Source organism: Fundulus heteroclitus, unplaced genomic scaffold (genome assembly GCF_011125445.2).
Source record: "Fundulus heteroclitus isolate FHET01 unplaced genomic scaffold, MU-UCD_Fhet_4.1 scaffold_210, whole genome shotgun sequence".
Taxonomy (NCBI): domain Eukaryota; kingdom Metazoa; phylum Chordata; class Actinopteri; order Cyprinodontiformes; family Fundulidae; genus Fundulus; species Fundulus heteroclitus.
Window position 1 is genome coordinate 157,093 of NW_023396622.1, and position 24,776 is coordinate 181,868.

Below are 24,776 nucleotides of genomic sequence, written 5' to 3' on the forward strand. Positions count from 1 at the left end.
AAAACACAGGGGAAATGAGTGTAAGCTATGTAATTGGCTTCCTGAGGAATACAGGACTAATTAAAATAATTTAGTATGATCTTTTTGTTTGTTTTGTTTTGATTGGTTTGTTTCGTTATGTTTGTTTGTGTGTTTGCAACCTATTAGGGAAGGTTACCAGTACCACACTCCAGTCCAGTTGGTGGCGGTAATGCACCATTAAAGTTAGTTGCCAACCGCCATAAAAACCGAAAGAAGAAGAAGAAGAAGAAGAATAAGTGGACCGTCTCGTCAGCTAATAGTGCCGATATGAATGAGCGGTTCACTTAACTGCAGAATTCGGTAAACTCCAGGTTGCTGTCCATAGAGGACAAGTTGGCGGCTCTGCAGTCGAACAACTGTGCGGGAGAGACTAACTCCAAGAAGAGAAGACGGGTGCAGAATCCCAAGCTTAGGTAAGAATATGTTCGGTGACTGCTAGCTAAGCTAAAAGTAGCCTAGCCCACAACCAAATCTAAGATTAGCCTAGTAGCCTTGCAAAAGAACAAGCTTTATTAAGGTGTATTTTCATTTACAGGAAGCAGTATGCCGTCTTCACAACTCGGAGACAAATTGCAGGCGCTATGAACCGGAGCGAGGTAAAGTCCCTTAAATGAAAGTTGCGCCAACTCAGCGAGTGGCGCCATTTTGGGTCTAAACTTGCCACAGGCAGGCGCTTTAACACTGTTATGTTATGCGCGTTTCGCACCTTCTAATACCCTTCAGGCAGGTGTTCTGAATAAAACACAACTGAGTGTTGATGATCACCTACTAGGCATCCAGAAAAGCTGATATTACATTTTAATAAGACTTGAGAGAGACATTTTTAAGTGAACTGTATACTTCTCTTTTACTGTCTTGAAGTCCAGAATTGGTCCCATAGGACAAAAATCAGACACACATTATGCTACAGCACAATGAAATAAAGCAAGAAGTCCAGCAGAAAATTTCACATAAAAAATCGGACGGTCGGTGAAAATCAAACATGTTTGAAATTCAGTCGGCCGTCGTGAGGTTTTCGTGAGCGCATCCTGCTGTTCAAGCAGAGCTACGAGGGGGCGCCCTCCCCTCCTCTCCGTCCCCGCCAAGGTAGGGAGGGGAGCAGGCATCCCCAAAGCAACCTTCGCCCGGCCCGGGGCTCGCGGGGCGGGGGGAGGGCAAGCGCTCCGGTGCGCGCTACGCGCTGGCCGCCTGTTGCGGCACGCCTCCGCTCGTGGGGCGGGCCGGGCGACCTGCCGTGCCGCGCGGCCGCCGGTGCGGTGCGTGAGCTGGGCTCGACCCCCTGCTCTGGGTCCCTGTCACCCACCGTCGCTCGCCTGCCTCTGCCACCACAGCGAGCGGTCCCAGAGGGGGCACGCAGTCCGGTCGCGTCCGAGCTTCGCGCCGCACAGATCGTGAGCGGTGAACTTTTTAAACCCCGCGGTTCCATCATACAGTTTGAGATGTATATAAGTACCACCACTGAAAAACTCGTACAGGGTATGCCCGGCTTAGCGGTTGGGGACTGGCGGGGAGAGACAAGCTTTGCGCGTTTTTTTTTTTTTGTTTGTTTTTATATTGGCGAGGTGGCCGCCAAACTTAGCGCTGCGGGAAACCCTGACTTCAGAAAAAAAAAAAGGCCCACATACCTCACACAAGCGAGAGTTTGTTGTAGGTCTCCAAGTTTTGTTCGTCTCTTGGTCCAAGCGACTGACTCGTTGATCCACAATAAACGCCGCTCTTCATCGCTTGGAAAAAGGAACATCCGCGTCCCTTTATCAGTGCTGTTGCTGCAGCCGTGGGCACAACACCCTGGCATGGTGGCTTATTTTCGAAATAAAGAAATACTCGAAATAATCAGAAAAAATAAAATAAAAATAAAAGAAATCGGTCGCTCGCAGTGTTGTAAACGCGCTGAGCTTAGCTGAGCCTAGACCCAAAATGGCCGCATGAGATCACGTGACCCGAAAAAATGGAACGCCCATGACGCAACTTTCATTTAAGGGACTTTAGAGCAAGGCGGTGACCTCCTATTTGCTCGGAGCGATGTCTGCAATTCCAGATTTACACGATGTTGATAAAGACGACATTATCTGTAAGTGACTTGTTTTTACTGCTTCTCCTTCCTTGTTTATTGTTATTGTGACTTGCGTTTGATTTTTATTCATACCACTCTCATTTAATTGTTTTCCAGCCTGGCGAAGAAGATGGCGTTGTTGGCGTGGTCTCTGGATGGATTGGACGGCCGCCGCCATTTCGTAGGCCGGTGTTGTGCGCAATTCTGTTTCCCCCGTGTCGGGAGCGCACTTTGCAGCCGTTTTCCCGGCGCTTCTAGTTGATTTCTCGGTAAAACAAATCCTATAATCATGTCTAGGTTGTAACATTCAGTTTAATCGGCAGCTGTTTACAAAATTGTAAAATAGAAATAAATAAACGGTCTTTCAGACATCTCCCGAAAACTTTGGAAAATAAAGAGCAAATGTTTCTAAATTCTCAAAAATTATGTGTGATAGGATGTAGTATACTAGAAATGTCCTTAATCCAGTAAACTGTCATATTTTATATTACAAAGGGATGTACTGGGAAGTCTACACTCTTGTGTTTTCAGGAAGTCTTAGGCTGTTTCTCAATTCACGAGAACGCGCTCGCATTCTCGTGAATTGAGAAACAGCCATAATGTTTGTGTTCTGCTATCAGCCATCCCATCCTCCTCTTTCAGCAATGTAAAATCATAAATACACAGTAGGTGCTGGAATAGTGTTTTATGGCTTACTTTTATTTGTCAGGTTAAAGTGACAAAAGTTGGAAAAAGACCGTTTATCTTGCCATTTATAATAACACAATACAGCGTAAGAAGACATAGTTTATTTATTTTTATTCTACAATTTTGTAAACAACTGCCGATTAAACTGACTGTTACAACCTTGACATGATTATATGAGTTGTTTTACTGAGAAATCAATTAGAAGCGCCGGCAAAACGGCTGCAAAGCGCATTCCCGACACAGGGGAAACAGATTTTCACGGGGGAACAGAATTGCGCACAACACCGGATCTCTCTGAACTCTGTGTGAAGCTGCAGTCCCGGTTAGAGGCGACGCCGAAGTACAGAGCCACGCACAGTAGGCGTCTGCACATCGGACCTGCCTCAGAAAGAACGCCGCCAGCAGTTACCTACAACCCCGAGGAGGCAAACGGACAGTTCACGGGGTTGTAATTTTTGGATCCTCGCGTTGTATATAGGTGTTTGTTTTAATAAAGCTCTTTCGTTGCATAAACATCTTCCTGGCAAATGTTCATTTCCTGTATAAATTCATTCATGTCCTTGATGGTAGCCTAATAATAGTGTAGTAGCCTACATAGGATAACATGAATATACAGCATAATATGAATGAATAAATAAATAAATAAATAAATATATATATAATAAATAAATATATATATATGTAAATAAGTTATTGGGGATCTGCCAACCAATCAGGAGTGATTTTACTTGTTTGAAAGAAGTGGTTCCATCCAATACTCAGTAAGAACGTTCAAGCCTGGCCTGGCCACGTGTGGTTTTGCTGCCAATCAGGAGCGATTTTACTTATTTAAAAATAGTGGTTTCAGCCAATACTGAGTAGGTTATTCAAGCCAGACCTGGCCAGCCGCGCGGGTTCGCTGCATTCATATGCTAATTAGGGCCATTAGTACAGCTGATCGCTCTCCACATACGTCAGAGTCCGGTTCCGACAATTTGTGGCACTGACAAACGGCAACAAGCGCGGGTTGCAAATTGTCGTTAACTGCCGAAAATGAGGGAGATCTGCAGTAGTTTACGGGGACGAAAATCTCACTTTTCATGCAGTGCTAGAAGTGCATTGAGCTGAAAAGAGGGAGACATCAGCAGCTGGATCGTGTGTAAAGACGCAGTGTGAACCTCTGTGTGCTTCAGTGTTGCTACTGAGGGGAAATTGTTGACCATAATCCCCACCCTGCCCCCAAAATTAGCATAATCTCAGTCTTAATTTTTGATCAAAGTTTAGAGGTCTGATTATTACACACCATGCCATATCACATGACACTACTATTTTGGGAATAATTACACACAGAGAATACATTCAAACAATATTTTATTATACACATATGTGTATACACAATTTATGTAGACAAATGATTTCGTCCTACACCTTTTGTGAAGTCATTCTCAAGAGCCATAATAGACAAAAAAAATCAATGCATCACACGTGTTAAGATACAGCTGGCTGTGATTATACACCTGGCCAGTAGGTGGTTCATTGTGCACATGAAGGTCCAAGAAATGAACCCTTTCTCGAACCAGTTGGCTCAAGTGGTTCAATGCCTCATGAGGCTTCATCTCACCATCACTACGGCTAGCAGAGTTAGCAGCTTCTCAGAGACAGCTAGCAGGGCTAACCTTGAGGAGAAGCAGAGGTGGCAGGGTACCAGTTATGCAGGAGACAAAAAAAGACAGGCATGATGTGGGTGTTGAACGATGACGGACCAGTGAGGAAATGAGAACGGAGGGAGACTTAAATAGGGGAACTAACAGGGGAAAAGAGTCTGACTGATTGATTGGTAAATAGCTAACAGGTGCGACTGACGGCAGAGGGAGTAAAGAGAAGACTGAGTGAGAAGGGATGATGAAACTGAAAACTAACAATAAATAAAGTCAAAAACATAACTAAAAACCCAAACGAGGAAGAAAAGTGAAAACTAAAGGAAAACAGAAGCCATACCAAAACTAAACCATGACAGTATTTTTGGTGGCAATTAATTGTATGCATATTTATTTATTGAGCATTTATTTATTTATGTATTTATTTTTAAATATGGTAGAGTTGGTCCTCCATAGAACCGTATTGAATCTGAAAATTATCATTACCAAGTATTTTAAGGATCTTTGGTGCCGATCAGATCCTGGTTCTCTCTATGTCAGAGCAAAAGATTGTGTAAACTATAGATCTTGGTACGTGGGTCCGAAGCAGACAATATCCATTCTTTATCATAAAACCATAATGATCAACATAATGCAACATCACAGTCTAGATGTCATAACACAGAAAACAAAACAGGATCATGTAAGTCAGTGGAACCGAGCAGTTGAAAAAACACAGTAACGTAATATGAAAAGAGTCAGTACGATAAGAACGCAACATAAAGAAAGCCCTCAGGCCATTCAGAGCACATGGCAGATGGGAATCTAATCGCCCATAAGTGGTCGGCCTAGGGTTATCAGGCAACTCTTCTCTGCTTCAGGATAATGAATCATAGTCCTCTGGCTTCTTCCCAAGCTTCGTCAGTCCTCTTCTTGTTCCTCCACTGGCAGCAGATGATTCAGCTGGATGGCAAAATGTGTTCAGTTCTGGCTCGGGCAATAAGCATTTTATTTTGCATTTCTCCCCAATAAATCGCTCCGTGAGGATGTTTGGCAAACACAAGGCTTTGTTTTCTGTTCGGAAACAGAAACAAAATTGTTAGTGTTCAAACTCCCCTTCATGTGTCATTTATTCAAAACATCCTTCAAGCACTTTCACATTCAGATATTCCCGTTCACAATTATTTAGCTCTCTGCTTAAAAATGCTGCACTGTAATCATTAAATCCTGCATGTACTATATTATAGAAAATCTTGAAGTTCCAATGTATTTGCAGTAGTTTTCTCAGCAATGCTTAACAGAATTCATCCAATGTGTGTCTTAACTTTTAATGATGATGATTGAAAGTTCTCTGCAACACAATTTTATCATCTTATCTATTTCATGTTTGTTTTTACTCAGTACCGTGTCAAGGTTCACCTTAACTAATTTAACACACAGTCAGTCTCAAACAAAAAAATGTACTAAAACCTTTCGGAAGCTGAATCAGCTCTCAAAAAAACTTTACATGTGTTCCTAATACCCAAACAGTAAACCCCTAAATTTGTGAAAGGCGCTTCACTCCGATTTCCAGAATTTATTGTAATTTTAATCAGAAGCATTCCTAAATATCTTTTTTCTTATTTTGAAAAGCTCAGCTTGAGAAAAAAGGAAGTGTTTGCATGCCCAAGAGCACACCAATTCGTAATTGGTTGATATTCAGAAAAAGGGTGTAGCCTAGGGAGGAGATAAGAAGTAGTTCTGTGAATCAGATTCAGCTTGACCGTGCATCAAACCGAAAGGACTTCTATTCAAAAGCAGTTAATACTCCTTTTGCCAACAACGCAGAGCAATACTAGCTACTTTAATTCCATATTTTGATAATTTCTGTTTGCTTTAACAGACTGTCCCCTGTCTATTTAACTGCTCCATACAACTCTAGATAAATTTTTATGAGAGTTTAACCCTGTTTCACTTTAACTCAGTTCTGATGTGTTAACTTTAAACCCTCTAAAAAATTAACCAGAAAGGACTCAGAATGATTTTTCAACATTGTCATTTATCCATTATTATTACTATTGCATTTTCTACAATTCTTCCAAATTTAGGCCACAGCGTTTGTGAAATTTCATTACCCAGTGATCTGTAAATCCTAAAACAAATTTTATGTTTGTGTTACAGGGCTCAAAGGATGATGACACATGTATGACTTGTGGAAGATGTTCTTTCCACGTCTCCTTCTCTCTGTCAGTGTGCGCAACATTTGCAGCAGCATACGATTGAATCGTTCAGCTAGGTTACATTGGGGGTGATATGGGGTTGTGCGGGAGTACCCGGGCCAACTGACCAAGAGCTCGGAAGAGGTCGTTTTCAAATTCCCTCCCTTGGTCGTGATGGATTTTGTGAGGAAACCCAAAACGAGGCACAAAGTCATTATAAATCTGCTCAGCTGATGTCCGCCCCGCCTTATTTTTGGTTGGGTAGGCCTGAGCAAACCTTGTGAAGTGGTCAACAACCACCAAGATATACTCATACCCCCCTTTGCTCTTCTCAAGGTGTAGGAAATCAATACAGACCAATTCGAGGGGTGAATTAGACTTGAGGCTGTTCATCTGTGCTTGCACATGAGTTGTGGGCTTTTTCTGCTTTATGCAGCTGCATTTCTTAGTCACATAGACCTCAATATAGTCCTTCATGTGAGGCCAGTAGAACCTCTCTCTTGCGAGATGGAGTACTCTTTCTGTGCCCACATGTTTCATGTCATCATGAAGGTGTTTCAGGACCAGGTCGTGATATTTTTGAGAGAGGACTAACTGTTTTCTGGCAGGTGTCTGGCGGTACAGCATTCCGTTCTCTAGACGGAGTCTGTCCCACTCACGGACGAGTTTGCAAGCGGGTCCCTTCACCGACCTCCGGATGTCCTCTGTGAGTTTGTCAGTAGTCTCTTTAAGTTTTAAGACATCCCCAATTGCGGGTCTTCCCATAGGGCCTGAATCAAGACATCCTGTCTTATCTCATTAAAAGCTGTGGGAGGTTGCATAGTTGTATCAAGGGATAAGGCAACAAGGGCAGCTACCCAAGCCACTTCCTTTCCCTGGGCCGCGTGAGTTCCCTCCCAAACTGCACTCGCAACCTCTTGTGAGAGTTCCTCTGTGCATGAGGCCATGTAGTGGTTCATGTCGACTGGTACACGAGACAAGGTGTCTGCATCAACGTTTGCTTTTCCTGGTCTATATTTGATGCTGAAATGGAACTCAGACAATTCCCCAACCCACCGGTGACCGATCGCGTTGAGTTTCGCTGTGCTCATGATGTATGTAAGTGGGTTCTTGTCCGTATAGACAGTAAACTGTGGAACATAGAAAAGGTAGTCCCTAAATTTCTCACACAATGCCCACTTAAGCGCAAGGAACTCTAGCTTGCCACTATGCAAGTGATAGCTTCGTTCTGCCGGTGTTAGGGTACGTGACCCATACCCAATGACTCGCAACTTGTCACCCTGCTGCTGGTATAAAACAGCTCTGAGGCCACGCTCGGATGCATGCGTGTGCAAGACAAACGGTAAATCAAAATCTGGGTATGCTAGGATTGGTGGATGGGTCAACATGTCAACCAGTTCCTCAAGAATGGTTTGATGCTTAGTAGTCCATTCTATAGGCGCCCTAGATGGCAGTTGTGGACCTTTGCTTTTCCTATGACGACGTTGGACTGGAAGGGTGGAGGCCTTCCCCTGAAGTAACTCATACAGTGGCTGAGCTATTTTGGAGAAGCCTTGGATGTAGGAACGATAATAGCTGAGAAAATAAAGTACCCTTTTCACGTTACCAATCGTCTCAGGAGTTTTGGTTTTCAGAGCCAGAACAGCCTCTAGGTCCTTTGGGTCAACTCGGACCCTTCAGCACTAACTAGACGACCCACATACCGTACTTCCCCTTTGAACATCTCACACTTTTCAGGCCTGAGTTTCACACCACAGCTTTGCACAGCTTGGAGCACTTTTCTGACTACTTCTACATGTGCTTCGAATGACTGGGAGTAGCAGAGAATGTCATCCAGATAAGGTATGCAGCAATCATCCCTCAGAGAGCTTAGCATCTCCTCCATACTCCTCTGGAATGCTGCAGGGGCGTTTGAGAGACCAAAAGGGATTCTCACCCATTCATAAAGCCCCCAGGGGGTGATGAAAGCAGTCAGATGATGTGACCCTTCATCCACAAACCCCTGGTGGTAAGCTTTTCCCTGGTCAAGGATGCTGAACCATGAGTTTCCCCCCAAAGTATCAAGCAGATCTTTGATTTGCAGCAATGGGTGTCTGTCTGGCACAGTTTTCTGATTTAATAGGCGATAATCAATACAGAGGTGCAACGTACCGTCTTTCTTACGCACGCACACGATCGGGGCAGCATAGGAGGACTTTGATTTAACAATCCATCCCTTCAGCAGGAGGTCCTGAATGTATTCTTTGACCTCTCTAAAAAGCGGCTTTGGGATGGAGGTGTACGCTCTCTGTACTGAGACTGATTACCATCTGCATACTAGGAATCCAACCACTGTCGTTCCCATCTCTGGCGAAGGCCTTAGATTCCTCAAACAACATTCTCCTCACCATGTCTTGCTGTTCTTCCGTCAGATGTTCAAGGTTTACTGATGGGTGCCAGTGAGACTGATCTGACTCACCAGACTCAGGTTGAGTAGTAACCTCACTTGCTGCTAAACTGAGTGTGGTGCTATTATCAACAATACGTTCAATGTTCTGTAAAGTACCTGAGGCTGTTTTCCTTGGTATCGTAACATCATGTTTAGTGTTATTGCCAACAGCGAGCTTAACATAAGGGTTAGCTGAGTTCTGAATCTCAACTAACGCTGTCCCTACATCCAGTTGTTCTAGAGGCTGGCTGCACTCATCAGCTTCAAACAGCACCAGGCGGTCAGAGGGGTACATAGTTGGAGAACCCTGGCACTTCAGCCAGGAAATATGTCCCGCAGGGATAACTGTGTCTTTACCACCTGTTCTGAGGCGTCCTATCGATGTGCTTTGCTCTGCTGTTTGAACAAAACTCAAGTGTTTCTACTGTGTCAGGGCACACAGCGATGGCATTATGAAGTAGCGTAGTCAGGGTTGGGATTAACTGTTCTGGCTGCCCCTTGATAAGTTGCTCGAGAACATTAAAACCAATCAGTGGTCTGTCCATTGGCAAGGTGCTGACCAGGACTGGGACTCGGATAGAAAGACTGGGATCTTCACTTCCAGGTAGACTGATCTTTAAAGGGACCCAGCCATCAAATGGGATAGGTTCTCCGGTAACTGCATGCACTTTCAACTCATCTATCCCCTCAATGACGTCTGATAACGGGCGTGTGTTAAGATCAGGCAAATGTCTATCTTTCCAGCCACGGCTTATCATGATAACTTGTGCGCCTGTGTCCATCAATGCAGTTTCTGCCAGGCCACTTAAATTACATTGGATTAGGGCCTTTTTTCCTATTAACTTAGCGACAGCACCACGTCTGGTACCTGGCTCAACACTGAGCAGAGATGAGGTCTCATCTTGACACCTACTGGTTGCCTCAGGGGTCGTAGATGAAACAGCGCCTGCTTGCTTGCCCTTAGACTTGGCCTGACCACCTGTATCACTTGCACACTGGTTCTGGGGCTTGTTCTCCAATCTGATCACTGGGCGCCCCGCTGCAGTGACCAGCTACAGGTTTTTGGACGATGAAGGTTTTTGGTCCTCTCTTTGTCCTGCTGAGATCTGGGTTGGATCCTCCTGTAGTTCTGACGTAGCCTCTTTCTGTGTCATCTTTCTGGCCATCTTTATCTTGGCTTGTTCGGGCTGTACTGGGCTTATCATTTGTTTTGGCACTGCTTGAGCTTTGTTTTGGGACAAAGCTGATGTTGCATGGTTCACAGAATAGAAGATGTTTGAAATCAGCTGTTTTCCACCTGACCTTTTTGTCATGATGCAGCCTGAAGGCTGCATTCTGAACACTTCCATGTTCCTTCCTCAGTGCAGCCCTGATTGGGAACACCTGACAGGACTGCAGTCAGCCACGGACTCGCTCCACCTGCTCTCACCACTATAAAGACTCACCTTCAGTTTGTCCTGGTTGCAGATTCGTCTCAGTCTCCTGAACACCATGCCTGTCTCGTTCATGCTCGTCTCCTGGGTCTGTTCCTGTCTGCTCCGGTCTGTTCTCGCCTGCCAGTTTCCTGTACCCCTGCAACCTCCGTCTGGTAAATGACTTTGGCTTCAGCATCCACTACCTGCTGTCTCAATAAACTTTGGTAACCAGCTCTGTGTGTGTGTGTGTGTGCTGTGTCCGGGTTCATCCAAGACAAATCATGACAGGACGAATCGGCCAAAGGATGAACCCGGACACACACAGAGCTTGGTACGGGAGCTGGCCGGAATCTGGATTCACCTTTGCTTCAGCCCCAGATCTCCGTGGGTGCCTTCGCCTCTGGTTTGTCTCGCCGGGATCGTGGTTCACGATGCCCCGCCTCTTGATCCAAGAGGCGGTCCAGATCCGCCTACAGCGGATCTGGACCGAAACCATCCAGGCTCTCCACAGAACTGTGGAGCAGAACCGCCGGTTTGCAGACCGGAGGCGAGTACCTGCCCCTCGCTATCGTCCCGGTCAGCAGGTCTGGCTGCTCTCACGGGATCTTCCAACCAGGGGCGCTCCACGTAAATTGGCTCCCCGTTACTCCGGCCACTTTACTGTAGACTCTGTTATCAGCCCCTCTGCTGTCCGTCTTCGCCTCCCCCCGCACTCCAGAATCCACCCTACTTTCCATGTTTCACAAGTTAAGCCCGTGCTGTCCAGCCCTCTGTGCCTTCCGGCCGAACCCCCTCCACCCGCCCAGGATCACCAGGGTCGCCGTGTCCACCGGATTGTGGACTCCCATCGGCGTGGGTGGGGGTGGCAGTACCTTGTTGACTGGGAGGACCGCGGTCCGGAGGACCGCTCGTGGGTGCCAGGGTCCGCCATTCCGGATCCTGCTTTGATTGATTCCTTTCTGGCCTCCCGTCCCTCCACATCTGCCTCGGGGTCGCCGGGTGGCGACCGTTGCTGTGGCCCCCGCACGGATCCCTCCTGACCGCCCGCCTGTCTCTCCACCACCATCTGCCATCTAAGAGGGTCGCTGATCGGGTCCGACTCTCCGCTCCACTCCACCCGGCTAGATCGCGGCGCTCGGCGGTAAGCGGAAACAAAGTAACACCATTCCCGTTGCTCCGTGAGCTGATCTAACTTTCTCCTTTGTCCACAGACCGCCCGAGCCGGCTGTACTTTCTTTCCCTGGCTGCGAGAACCATAAATCGCTTGAGATCGGCTCGTGCTAACCTGCTTTAAATAAATATCTGAAACTGCTCCGCACCTCTTGAGTATATTCTGCATGTGGGTTAGACACGTCAAAACCATGACAATACATATATATATATATATATATATATATATATACACACATACACACACACATATATATATATATATACACACATACACACACACACATATATATATACACACACACATATATATATACATATATATATATATACACACACATATATATATATGTGCTGGCTCCACCTCCTGAGGAGGTGGAGCCATCAGCTCTTATATAGGGCGTCGGTGTTGTGAGTCCAGTCCAGCGTATTGTTGACGTGAACACCCAGGTATTTGAAACTCTCCACAGTTTCTATGTCCTGCCCCTGGATGTTCACAGGTGAGTGAGGTGGGTGTCTTCTCCTAAAGTCGATCACCATTTCCTTGGTCTTACTGGTGTTTAAGCACAGATGGTTTTTCTCACACCAGTCCACAAAGTCCATGATGACCAACCGGTACTCCAGCTCGTTCCCCTCAAACACACAGCCCACAATGGCCGAGTCGTCAGAGAACTTCTGAAGGTGGCAGCTGTCCGTGTTGTAGGTGAAGTCCGAGGTGTAAAGGGTGAAAAGAAAGATGAGCTAGTAGATAACTTTCAGTCTAAAGTCGCAGACATCATTGACTGCATTGCTCCAGTTAAAGTGAAAGTTCTTTCCGGGAAGAAAAAATCTCCTTGGAGAAATGCTCCAGCAGTTAGAGGTGAAAAAAGGGAAAGCTGAACGCAGGTGGAGAAAGAACAGACTCCAGGTTCACTATGACATATATAAAGAGAGACTTTACAGATATAACTTACAACTGAAAAATGCAAGGGAATCTTTTTCTCTGAGATCATTAAAGAAAAACATTAATAATGCTTGTGTCTTATTTTCCACAATTGACAGGCTAACAAATCCTCCTGTGTCCGTGGCTTCCGAACTCCACTCCACCAGGGCCTGCAATGAATTTGCTAACTTCTTTACTGAGAAAATCCTAAAAATTAGAGGATCCCTTTGTACTACCATATCAACACCAGAACAAATATCGTATTCAGCTGGAACTACTTCTGACAAAATGTCCCAATTCAGCCAAATAAACTACAAAAGCTTAGAGCAGATCACTCAGCAGCTAAGTTCCTCCTCCTGCTGCCTTGATGTTCTACCCACAGCTTTCTTTAAAAAAGTTTTACCTGTCATAGCGTCTGATTTGACTCAGATAATAAACACGTCCCTTCTGTCAGGTGTTTTCCCCCAATCCCTAAAAACAGCAAATATCAAACCACTGCTGAGAAAGAACAACTTAGACAAACTTCTACTCCAGAACTATAGGCCCATCTCAAACCTCCCCTTTATCAGTAAGATTATTGAAAAAGCTGTATTTCAACAATTAAACACCTTCTTAACTACGACCAGCCGCTTTGACGTATTCCAGTCTGGCTTCTGTGCTCACCACAGTACAGAGACGGCCCTTATCAAGGTGTTTAATGACATCCATATAAATACAGACTGTGAAAGAAACACCGTGCTGGTTCTATTGGATCTCGGTGCAGCATCCTGTTAGAACGCCTGGAGAACTGGGTCGGCCTCTCTGGTACAGCTCTCCACTTAAATCCTACTTAAAGGACAGGGACTTTTTTGTATCAGTAGGTAACTTTACATCAAAGATGACAAAAATCACATGTGGGGTTCCCCAAGGGTCCATCCTGGGTCCCCTCTTCTTCAATATCTACATGCTCCCTCTAGCTCAGATAATAAAAAATAACAACATCAGCTACCATAACTATGCAGATGACACACAGCTTTACATCACCATGTCACCAGGTGACTATGAACCAGTTCAGGCACTGAGTAAATGCCTAGAAGAAATCAATGCCTGGATGTGTCAAAACTTTCTTCAATTGAATAAAAACAAAACTGAAGTAATAATCTTTGGACCAATAGAGGAGAGATCAAAAGTTAGCACACAGCTTCAGTCACTTCAGCTAGGAACCACTGATCAGGCCCGAAACCTGGGTGTAGTGATGGACTCAGACCTGGACCTTCAAAAGCATCTAAAGACAATTACAAGGTCGGCATTCTATCACCTGAGGAACATTTCCAGGATTAAAGGACTAATGACTGAGAAGGATCTGGAAAAACTAATATATTTATATTTAGTCAAATTGATTACTGCAACGGTGTTTTCACAGGCCTACCTAAAAAGTGGATCAGACAGCTGCAGCTGATCCAGAACGCTGCTGCCCGGGTCCTCACTAAGACTAAGAAAGTAGAGCACATAACCCCAGTTCTAAAGTCATTACACTGGCTCCCTGTATCTCAGAGAATAAACTTTAAAATACTTCTGTTAGTCTATAAATCCATAAATGGCTTAGCACCTAAATGCATCACAGACTTGTTATCGGTGTATCAACCCTCTAGACCACTCAGGTCTTCTGGCTCCAGCCTACTCTGCATACCTAGAACACAAACCAAACACGGAGAAGCAGCATTTAGCTCCTATGCTCCACTTATCTGGAACAAACTTCCAGAAAAACTGTAAAAGTACGGAAAGCCTGAGTTCCTTTAAATCGAAATTAAAAACACATTTGTTTGAAATTGCCTTTGAATGTTCCAGTTAAACTGTTTTACTGTTTTTAATGTTCTTTTTTTTCTACATTCTATCCCTACTTGCTTTTATTCCTATATTTTAATCATGTAAAGCACTTTGCATTGTCTCTGTACTGAATTGTGCTAAATAAATAAATTTGCCTTGCCTTGCCTTCTAGTTTTTCCACCAGATGCTGTGGGATGATGGTGTTGAACGCTGAAGTGAAGTCCAGGAGCATGCTCAAAGGGGTGGGGCGTGGGTGGGCTTGGAACCCGTTAATAACTGCTTGCAGTTTTAGTTATTATTGTTGTTTTAAATTGTTGTGTGTTTAGCCTAGTCATTTATTAGATGTTATCTTCTATCTGATGTATTTCTGATGTTTAGCACTTTGTTTTACCTCATGTTCAATGCTCAATAAATAATGATGACAATGATGATGATTATTATCACAAGAAACTTTTGCATCACCTCCCAGAAGCTGGAAAGAAAAGAGACAGACAAAAAAATTCACACTTCACTTAGTAACTCAAGTAAATATTTTTGTCTAAATATTTTAACCTAAATATTTTAGGGTAAAATATTAAACTATTTGTTTGTTTTTCTTTTTTCCTTCAATCCCACTGTTATGGTTAATCATTTCTGAGAAATGCTGCAGTATTTTTATTTTTTATTTTGATTGGCAAACTACGTGCAGAAAGACCCAAGACCTACTTGCTTCAAGGCAACAATGCTACCCACTGTGCCACTGTGCAGCCCTTAACACATACAAATAAACATACAAATAATCAAAACTGATCAAGCTGGTATTTACAAAAAGAAAACACCAAACACCAATTAGAGAGTTTATTGATTTAGTTCAAGAGTCCATTTATATAGCTTTCAAATCTAATATGTGGGACATAGTTCAAAAATTATGGTGGTGTGCCAAATTATGTATAACATCTTGTGATATATCTAAAATTTCAAACAGTTATCCAAATATCGTATCTCCTGAGGCATTAAAGTTATTGTATACAATAAAAAAGTCGGCATAAAATGTTACAAAGCAACTTAGCTCATTAGCAAAGTACTGAACAAATATAAATTCACCACCCATAACAATATATAATGATTGAACATAGACAAAATATGTATGGAAAATGACTGAATAAAGTGAACAGAATTTTTTTTTGTTCAAATGCTAAATGTTATGAATGGAACAATTGATATCTTTTGTGTACCTTGATATTTTGTTATAACTTTAAATCTAATCACTTTGGAAGACCAGTCACAAAACCCACATCTCAATGAAAATATTAAACCCTTCAAAATCAAAAGTAACTTAGAACACTGATGTTGAATTAATCAAAATCTGTGGAGGAAAAGAATTCAACCAACACCAAATTATAACATATACAGGCCAGAAGTATCTATTAGTCAGTTGAAACCCCAGAATAAAGATGTTTGTCATTAATGCCCAGACTGATCACAGAAGTTCTAAAAGTTGTAAATTCTTGGTTGTTTTTTTTTTCTTAAGTGTTTAAACTTTGCAAAGGTTATGCAAGGAAAATAAAACACATTGATTAATGCTTACACTGAAACAAACTAAAAAGCACATGTCCTGAGATCACAAAGTATGACTTCAATTTTTCTACAACCTTATTTTGATTATGTAATCCAAGAATGATCCATGCAGAACAAGTATACTTTATAATATTAATAAAGATCCAAAAAAGTTTCCTTTTTGCCCACCATAAAGGGTTACTAAAAATGAAAAGATATACTTCCTCCTTAGTTATATTTATTTAGTTGTTTTTTTTTTCTTTGTGGACTGGTATCTGAATTTGGTTAAAAAAAGAAGCAAGTCTCAACATCTGATTCTCAAATGGTCACACTGTTTTGCACATTTTCTGGATCCAGGTATTCATATGGGACAGGCAGGTTCTTGTTTCTCTCCTTGATCTTTTCACTCAGCTTTGTCAGGTCTTGTTGGAACTTCTTTATCAGCTCACGGGGTTTCTCCTCAGTGAAGTGTTCCTCTGGGTAATCACCAAGTTTGACCTGATGAAATCAATCACACACTTAAAATAATTTGTACTGATAACTGAATGTGTGTCAAGTAATGTCAACTGAAATTAATATGTAGAAATGTAAAAATGCATGTATTTAAACATATCTAATGTGTGTTCTGCTTTTAAATTGTTTAGTATATAAACTTAATTTACAAGTTACAAAACACATTTTACCTGGAACAACCTGCTTTAGCATGATGGAAGATTTATTTTAAAATATACTGAACACTGCACTTTACTCAGTATTTTATTGTTCTATCTTAAGAGCCAAAAAAACACATACTGCAAAAATCAGTGTATTTTACAAAAAGGAATATAATATGATGTTTGTAAAGATTTTTCGACTTACAGCGTCACTGTATGTCTGAGTCAGCAAAAACAATGTGTCGATGGCTCTTCGTGTTGTGTATTTGTTTGGTAGTGCGGCCATTATTTTGTCCTCAGTTGCTTTCCCCTTTTCAGTTGGTGGGGGACACTGCATGGTGCTTGGCATGTTGGGCATCCAGCCACCAAAGTCAAACTGCAGTAAACAAAAATGTCATCATAAAGTTTTAATAAAGGCTACAATCAAACAGTTTGATGTGTTGGCTCTTGTTCTGGTTTGGATTCCGAATATATATATACATGTGTATTTATATATATATATATATATATATATATATATATATATATATATATGTGTGTGTATTTAAATAAATCATTGCAAATTGGCATACTTCAGTTTGGTTTTTATTTTTTTTATAATGCATCAATCAAGACTAAAACCATATCCAAATCTCTACAAGGCAGAACAAGAATTGAACAAGAATTGCTGAGTATATTGTGTCTGTAAAAGAAGATCAAAAGTTCACCTGTCCAGAGTTCACAGCAGAATGCTGGACCGAGCCAGTGAAGATCACCATGGTGACGAACTTGACCAGCTCAGACACACTGTTCAATCTCTGTGGGATTCCTGATAATTAAAAAGAACACGATTCAAAATGTATGACATTTGCTATTATATAAAAGATTGTGTGCCTTCTCTATACAGTTCATGTAAAAAGTCAATATTATCATGAGTCAGTTTGGTCCTTTAAGAGATTATTGGATTTTTTTTCTAGTGTGGCATTAAACTTGAGAGTGGAAATCATTTAGTGGAATTAATTTAATACTCTTAAAGCAGTTTGAGTTGTCTTGCAACTGAAATTTGCTATTCAAATAAGTTTGCCTTGCCTTAATCTCAGCATACTTTATCAAGTCAAAGACAGTTTTGTTGTAAATTTAGGTGAGTTAATTGTGTCCAAATCCCATTTATCTGACCCAAACTCTCAATAGAAAAGAACAATCCAGTCAAATGATTACAGACAGCAAAGGAACCCTTACTCTAAAACCAACACTTTAAAGCACAACAGCGCTTTTCAGTGACCCACATGCACAAAACAAAGACCTAAGGAGATATGTTTTATGGTCAGACAATACAAATACTGAGCTATCTGGTCATGATAACACAAAGTGTTTGGAAGAGTCAGGTTGAGGCTTTCAAAGCAGAAGACGGAGCCAAGTATGGTGAGGAGAAATATTCTAAAAAACTTTTATTTATTTATTTATTTTACCAGAGTAATTATTGCATGGTTGCAATGCAAAAAACACTAGCATGATATTCTGTAACTTTAACTGTGATCAATAGATTACACAGGTGGATGTTCAGCAGAACAATGATCCAAAAACTCTCTTGGAATAGATAAAGTAGGCCAAAATAAAGCTTCAGTCTAGTTGCTGGCAATGAACCTTATATCATAGATGTGGTTCTCATGGAGACGGTTTACAACCCACCTTGATAGAACACATTTTAAAAGATGAAGTAACATTTTATCTCAATGAAGGAGATTTGAAACCTGCCATGCAGGTTCCATTCCTCATCATCCTGGAAACCAATCAATCACTTCCACAGAATTCCACCTCGCATCTCTATGCCCAATCACTGTAATACTGTCACATGTTATCTGTTGTATAAAACATGCATATTTGTAAAAACGGTCTTTAAAAGGAAGGCCTCGTTTCTACAACTGAAACATTACCTTAAATCCTTGTTGCACTGAAGTGGATTTGTTTCTCTTTCACATCAATGTCCATACAGTTTTCCTAAGTTATTTTCTATAACTTGTTGATTTTAACATTATCTTGAGACAGATGCTCTTTTACTTTATCATAATAATCTAATGTTAACTGGGATAGTTGTGTGAACTGAGTAATAGCCAACATGATCAGGTAATAGATATTTTGCGACTGTTTTCTGATCCAAAAGCAGAGCAGGTAGTCATCTTTTTTCTTTTTTGAGCTGACTGACCTCTGGTTGAGAACTCAAAAGATGTAAAGCAGAGAACTTATTACCCTTCAACATCATCAATACGCCAGATGTGCCTATCTTAAAAAATAGCACATTAATTATTACCAACAGCAAACTATGTAAAGTAGAATGCTGACATGGCACCGGAAATGCCTAACTGCCCTATCAAAGATCTCTTTTACTGAGAGGGAAAAAGCCAGCAGGCTATGATAATGTTTTGATTACATCTAGTAATTAGAATTCAATTAATTTTGCTGAGTAAGTAAATTTTAAAAGCTGATTGGAAACTTGAGCTGTTGCTGCTCTAAACCTTTTCTATGCTTTTCCACTGCATGTCAAACCTGCACCTTTACTTGTTAAATTTAAATCAAAGTCAAACACTAACTTCTACTTTCTAGTCTTTAACCTAGAAGGAGATGTTTAGTGTGAGTAAATGTTAAAGCCTAGATCTCAATTGGTCTGAAGGTTTTGCATTTTGATTAAAAGTCAAATTGTGCCAGAAAACCAACCAGACTACATTCAGTATTAATTCTGCACATAACAGACATGGCAGAGAGCCCTAAAAATTATGCTCTTACCATTGTATATTCTGTTTCAAGTAGCACCTGGGTTTACAGAATGAAAGCCTACCTGATTTTTCTCGGCTATGGAATCCATGTTGATAAATGTCCCTTATCCAGTTTTGCAGTTCAGTATCTTGTTCAACATCTTTGTCATTCTTGTAGTAGTGCTTCAGGATTCCTTCGACAAAGCTTTTGTAAATGAAGGACAGCATTATTTGAAATAGATTTGTTACATTAAAGACTTACCCAACAGCTAGATGAGAAATATAGGATAGCAAACATTTTCAGTATAAAATTAAGTTAAAAACTGAAAGACATCTAAAAGAAAAGATCTTGTACATTTTTTGTAAAATGTAACAGAAAACCTCTTTCTGGTCTTTAATACCTTAAAATTAGTTGCTATAATTATGTTGCATTTTGAAGAATTTGCGGTTTTATCAATCTTTGTAGTCAATATGAACTTCGTATCCCATTAGTTTTGAGATTCACAGAGCCTTTGGTCTGTATTTTAGGTTTTTCCATGTATCTAGATTCTGAATTGAGTTTATTTTTCCATAAGATTTGTCTTCGTTCTGCTTCTTGTTATTTATGTTTCTTAGTTTCTTCATCACATTTTGTTGGTTTTTGTTTTTATTTTGATGTTGGGTTGAGTTATATTTCAAGTTTATACAGCTTTCCACGTGTTATTTGCTAATCTTTTTCTTTTTTCTTCATATCTTAAGCTAGATCTGCCTCAAAGGTAAGTTTTACCATGGTAACACACGGTGACAATAAAGTCTTTTTGATTCTTTACTGTTTATGTGTAAGTTCTGCTCAAGATCTCTCTCTAATTTCCTCTGTCTAACTTCAGGTTCTTAACTTTCCTCACAACTTATGAATCAACTGCTCCTTATTCAGCAATTGCATCCTCAGCCCAGATATTTCTCGATGTGTCAGATCTTTCTGTTAAGCTCCTCTTTGCCCTGGAGTTTGTTCCTAGTGTTCAACCTGAGATTTTATGTTTTTTGTTACCAGCTCATGTTAATTCAGAACAATGTTAGAGACTGATTGATGACTGTGACAAACATCTCTCAGTCATTCTAGTTAAAGAGAGTAACGCTAGTTATTAAGTGATATGATGTGTCAAATGTTTCCAAAGAATAAACATTTATCTTTTGCAAAATTAATAAAACGAGGTTTGATTTTTGCCATTTACCTGTTACTAAATATTGAGCTGAATTCATGCCCCGCCCTTCTCTTACTCAGTATAGGTGGGGGTGTCAGCAGACTCCATGTGAAGATAATCAAGTTATTAGTTGGGAGATGTTCACTCACAGGGCAGCAACGACCACTGTGAGGGTGGCTGGGTTAAGACACTGCAGGAAAGTTTGTTCAAAAGAGAAGTTTGAAGTGTGGAAAGATTATAGATTAATTTATGGTACATTCAAATTGAAATGCTAAAATATTATGAAATGTTGAAAAAGGATTTATTTAAAATGTGTGTTTAAGAAAAAGTAAAATACTAGAATTTAAAAATTATCACTGAATAATACTTTAAATATGTTTTGATTTTGGGTGCTTAAATAAGATAAGATACCAAATATTATGGTATATTTTGTTTCAGGGATATTTTTTAGTAATTTAAAGGGTGTTAATTATTGTTTTCAAGCTATCAAATAAAATAAAAAAAGGAAATAATCAACTTTTGTGTTTTGAGTGAATTCCTTAGGAATCTCTGGAAGCAAGCTGTTTTTTCAAGTGGGGGAAACCTGCAGTTTGAATCCTAAACAAAAGTGACAACCACTTGACACTAAATATATTTCTTTTGAAGGGATAAATTAAAGCAAAAATCAATGAAAACATCTCTTAATTTAGAGCTGAATATTTAATCAGGTATGTTGATGTGTCTATGTGACAAGCGGCTAAATATTAGAACTAGTAAAAAAATAAAGAACTACCCAAATTTGATTTTAGTGTTTTGTCCCAAGGGACTTTAAGTATTTCTGAAAAACGTTTTTTTGCAGTTATTGAATGACAAAAGATCTTTCACACCATTGATTATCCAAATTTAAAAAGATAATTCCTGGAAGGGATAAATCAATTGTACCTGTGTAAAATGTCCCACAGTCTGCATCCATCATCTCTGTAGTAAAAGTTTGGAATGTTCTCCATCCCACGCTCTTTAATATCATCATGTATACAGAGGGATTTGTATGTCAGTGATGACAGGGATCTCTTCATTATTTGGAACATACCATCTCCACCTGAAGCTGCAAACTAATGAAAAGTCAAAGTCAAAGGAATTAAAAATAAATAAAAAAAAATTTAAATTGTTCCTGACCAAACAATTTTTTCTCACCTCAGTGAAGATACCATGCTCAGATATTAGGTTATTTCGAGCTAGGACATTAACATTCAGAGTGTAGCGAGTGTGGGCTATAAGAAGCTGAAGACAGAGACAATTATTTTAGAAATATACATGACTGAATCGACAAGTTCTTTTAATGTTTAATTTTGTTTTGATGCTTAGTCTTTTTTCTTCTGCTAAAAATTCACTGTTGCTAATTGAGGAAACATAAGTATTAAGTTAGAAATTTAATAAAGAAACAATGTAAACTATCTGCTAATGTAACAAAAGGCTAAACTTTATGGCTGTCCAGCTTCAGTTACCTTGTACAGAGGATGCACCATGGGCAAGTTGCGCAACAGGGACACTGCGAAGACCTCAGCCAGCAGGTGAGTGCGCAGCAGGTGAAAGTTGAGCTGATGCAAGTTAAATTCTGCACTTCTCACAAAGATTTTTGCCAACAACCAGTCATACTGAGAATCAGAAGGGAGAAAGATCGGGTTGTCTGCTGCTGGCTTCTGCTGTAGCTACAAAAGAATAGTGTGAGTGTTAGTTTCTGCATTTTCTAGCGATTCATCAGTGATTAGAAAAGATTAGATGTTTTAAAAGATACTTTTATGTTTGCCCTATTCTTAAATATGTTGTCTGTTGAGCTGTTTTGGTTTCAATACGTGTTGACATTTATTTAATTTAGCTGATTAGCAGAAAGACTTGCTCCTGATTTTCACTCAAGTATCAATTAAGGATAAAACAATGGCGCAAAGAATGGCAAAATACTTTTTTCACAGCTTAGACATGACAGCTGAACCTTTTAAGATGTCTGACTCAACTAATGTTACTAATGTCACTTTTAACTTTTCTAGCCATTTTTCTGCACATAGAACAGCCAGTTTTTCATAAGAATATGCTGAAACATCCATTTCTAGGAACATTCATAACTTAAATATTTTCCACAGGTTAATTACTTTTCTCAATAGCAATCTTCTTACTGTTTTCAATTAGCCTATTTATTATATTAACACTCATGATCACTCTGTTGTTGTTTTGTACTAGTCCTTAACCTCACTTGGGTGCAATTGATTTAGCAAAACAGATATATTTATTTTTATCAGCAATTTAGGTAATAGTAATATCATCTTTATTGTCATTGAAACATACATTACAACGAAATTTGTCCTCTGCTTTTAACCCATCACCCTTGGAGAGCAGTGGGCTGCCATGTGCGGCGCCCGGGGAGCAATCTGGGGTTAAGGGTCTTGTTCAGGGACCCAGAGTGCCGGGACCGGGGATTGAACCGGGGATCGAACCGGGTACTTGCAACCTTCTCTGACTGCAAGCGCTCTAACCACTTGGCCACAACCCTGAGTACTATTAAATTATTTCTTTTACATTAAGTTTTGCATAATTTTGAAAGATAGATCTTACCTGAATAGCAATAGGCACCAGCTTCTCCTTGGGTGTTTTATAGAGCAGGACGAGTGGAGCCACCAGGTATTGCTGTTTTTCATTGATTTCATGTGTTTCTACTCCATCCAAAAGCTTGTAGTCACACAAAAATATGTTGCCTTTCTGTATTTAATTTTAGAGCAAAAAGAACAAGGTATTTTTCTCAGATACAAGGGGTGTGAACTTTTATTTAGCATTGATTCAAAGAAACATTCCATTCATTGATTTTTTATAGTTAAGCAATCACCTTTATTTCGTTGTCCAAGTTTACATTGCAATACTGGGAGATCATGTCGTCAGTGACCTGAAAGTTGTCAGGCAGGGCCTTGATGCATTTGATCAACATGGGATTAACACCATTTAGAAACTGATAGCCAAAAAAATCATCATCCCTCCAGTTTTCTTTGACATAGTCTGTAACAAAGGAAATCTCAGTGTGAAAAACAAAGCCCTGCTCTGCCACCATTATAGTTTTTAGACTTTGACTTTGTGTGTATTTGTACTTGCAGTTGAGCGAGAACATTTTTTGCTCATTTTAGTTTTAAAGTGAAGACATTAGGGTTAGGTAAAAACCTATAAAGGTTAGGGCTGAGGTCAGGGTTAGGCCATAGGAAGGCTTGAAAATGAATGGAAGTATATATACTATTATATATATATATGTATATCTATGTGCATTAAACAAGTATGTGTGTGTCTGTGTGTGGTGTTGGGGGCATTATTTTGCCACTATACATAATTTACACTGTAATTTAATCCAAAGCATAATCGTACATACCCAGGATTTTGTGCTTGCTGTAGTCCATCAGATTATTTAACTCATCAAAGTCAGTCCATTGATCCATACGGTCGGAAAAGGTCATCACCCAGGTCCAAAGTTGTCTATAAAATAATAAGAAATACTATTAACACAATTAAAGCATTATAATAGGCAAATATGTACAAGATGTTTAACCATTTTATATTTGTACATAGAACTATAGAACCAAAAATATATGTCAAAACCTGACATTTACAATATAGGGACTCACCCTAATATTGCAGTTCCTATGAACTGTGCATCCTTGCTTAAGATGAATTGGGCATCTAAAGGCAACTGAGATGAGTCTCTTGCTTTAACATGGTCAGGTATTCCCCTTTCCGACACCTTCCAGCTGTATGCTTCTTTTCGTTGCTCGAGTTCTTTAGACCGTATCCCCCAGTTGCAATCCTCCAAGACTGTCAAAGCTGAAGTAAACATAAAAAACAATAAAGATAAAAGATATGGATTCACACCCTGAGTTCAGACAAACTCTGATTATGTTTTACATAATTAACATATGTTTTACATAATTAGAGTTACATATTTTAGGTGCTTGAATTCCCATGGTTACTTTCAATTGATTATTAATCAATTAAATCATCCAGGATTCTCTGGCTCAAACTCAACATTCAGATTTATTCTGATAAAAGGCAGCAGATGTCTTAATATACTAATCATAATGAACATTGCCATAATAATTTTTGTGTCCTGATTACTTATTTAAATTGAGCTTTTTGCAGGGTGCACGAGTTTGAATTTATTGTAGATTGTCTTTAATCCCAATAGAATGAAAATCATTAGCAGAGTGTCAAAATTCACAAATAAAATTGTAAATAATTTGTCATGAAGGTACAAGAATGTCTCAACTTGTGTACACTACTAAGTGTATGAACTTTTTGTGATTTTGTAAAGTAGTTTCTCATATCAGGCACAAAAAAATAAATAAAAACAATTA

At 40.3% G+C, this 24,776-nt stretch overlaps 1 protein-coding gene and 1 long non-coding RNA gene across 2 annotated transcripts; one reads left to right on the top strand and one right to left on the bottom strand.

Annotated features, from left to right (window-relative positions):
• Positions 1-574: 574 nt before the first annotated feature.
• Positions 575-2,229, top strand: LOC118559045. Its single transcript, XR_004928610.1, has 3 exons — positions 575-617; positions 2,017-2,092; positions 2,192-2,229. It is a non-coding gene; the product is annotated as an uncharacterized LOC118559045 (long non-coding RNA).
• A 13,940-nt stretch (positions 2,230-16,169) lies between these two features.
• Positions 16,170-24,119, bottom strand: LOC105923048 (hydroperoxide isomerase ALOXE3). The gene is made up of 11 exons (XM_036129737.1): positions 24,051-24,119; positions 23,798-23,901; positions 23,270-23,436; positions 23,002-23,145; positions 21,900-22,103; positions 21,589-21,675; positions 21,337-21,506; positions 19,318-19,439; positions 17,213-17,313; positions 16,711-16,881; positions 16,170-16,350 (listed from the first exon to the last, which is right to left on the bottom strand). Exons 2-11 carry the CDS (start codon positions 23,880-23,882, stop codon positions 16,171-16,173), a joined length of 1,431 nt encoding a protein of 476 aa, XP_035985630.1. The 5' UTR covers positions 23,883-23,901; positions 24,051-24,119; the 3' UTR covers position 16,170.
• Positions 24,120-24,776: the final 657 nt, after the last annotated feature.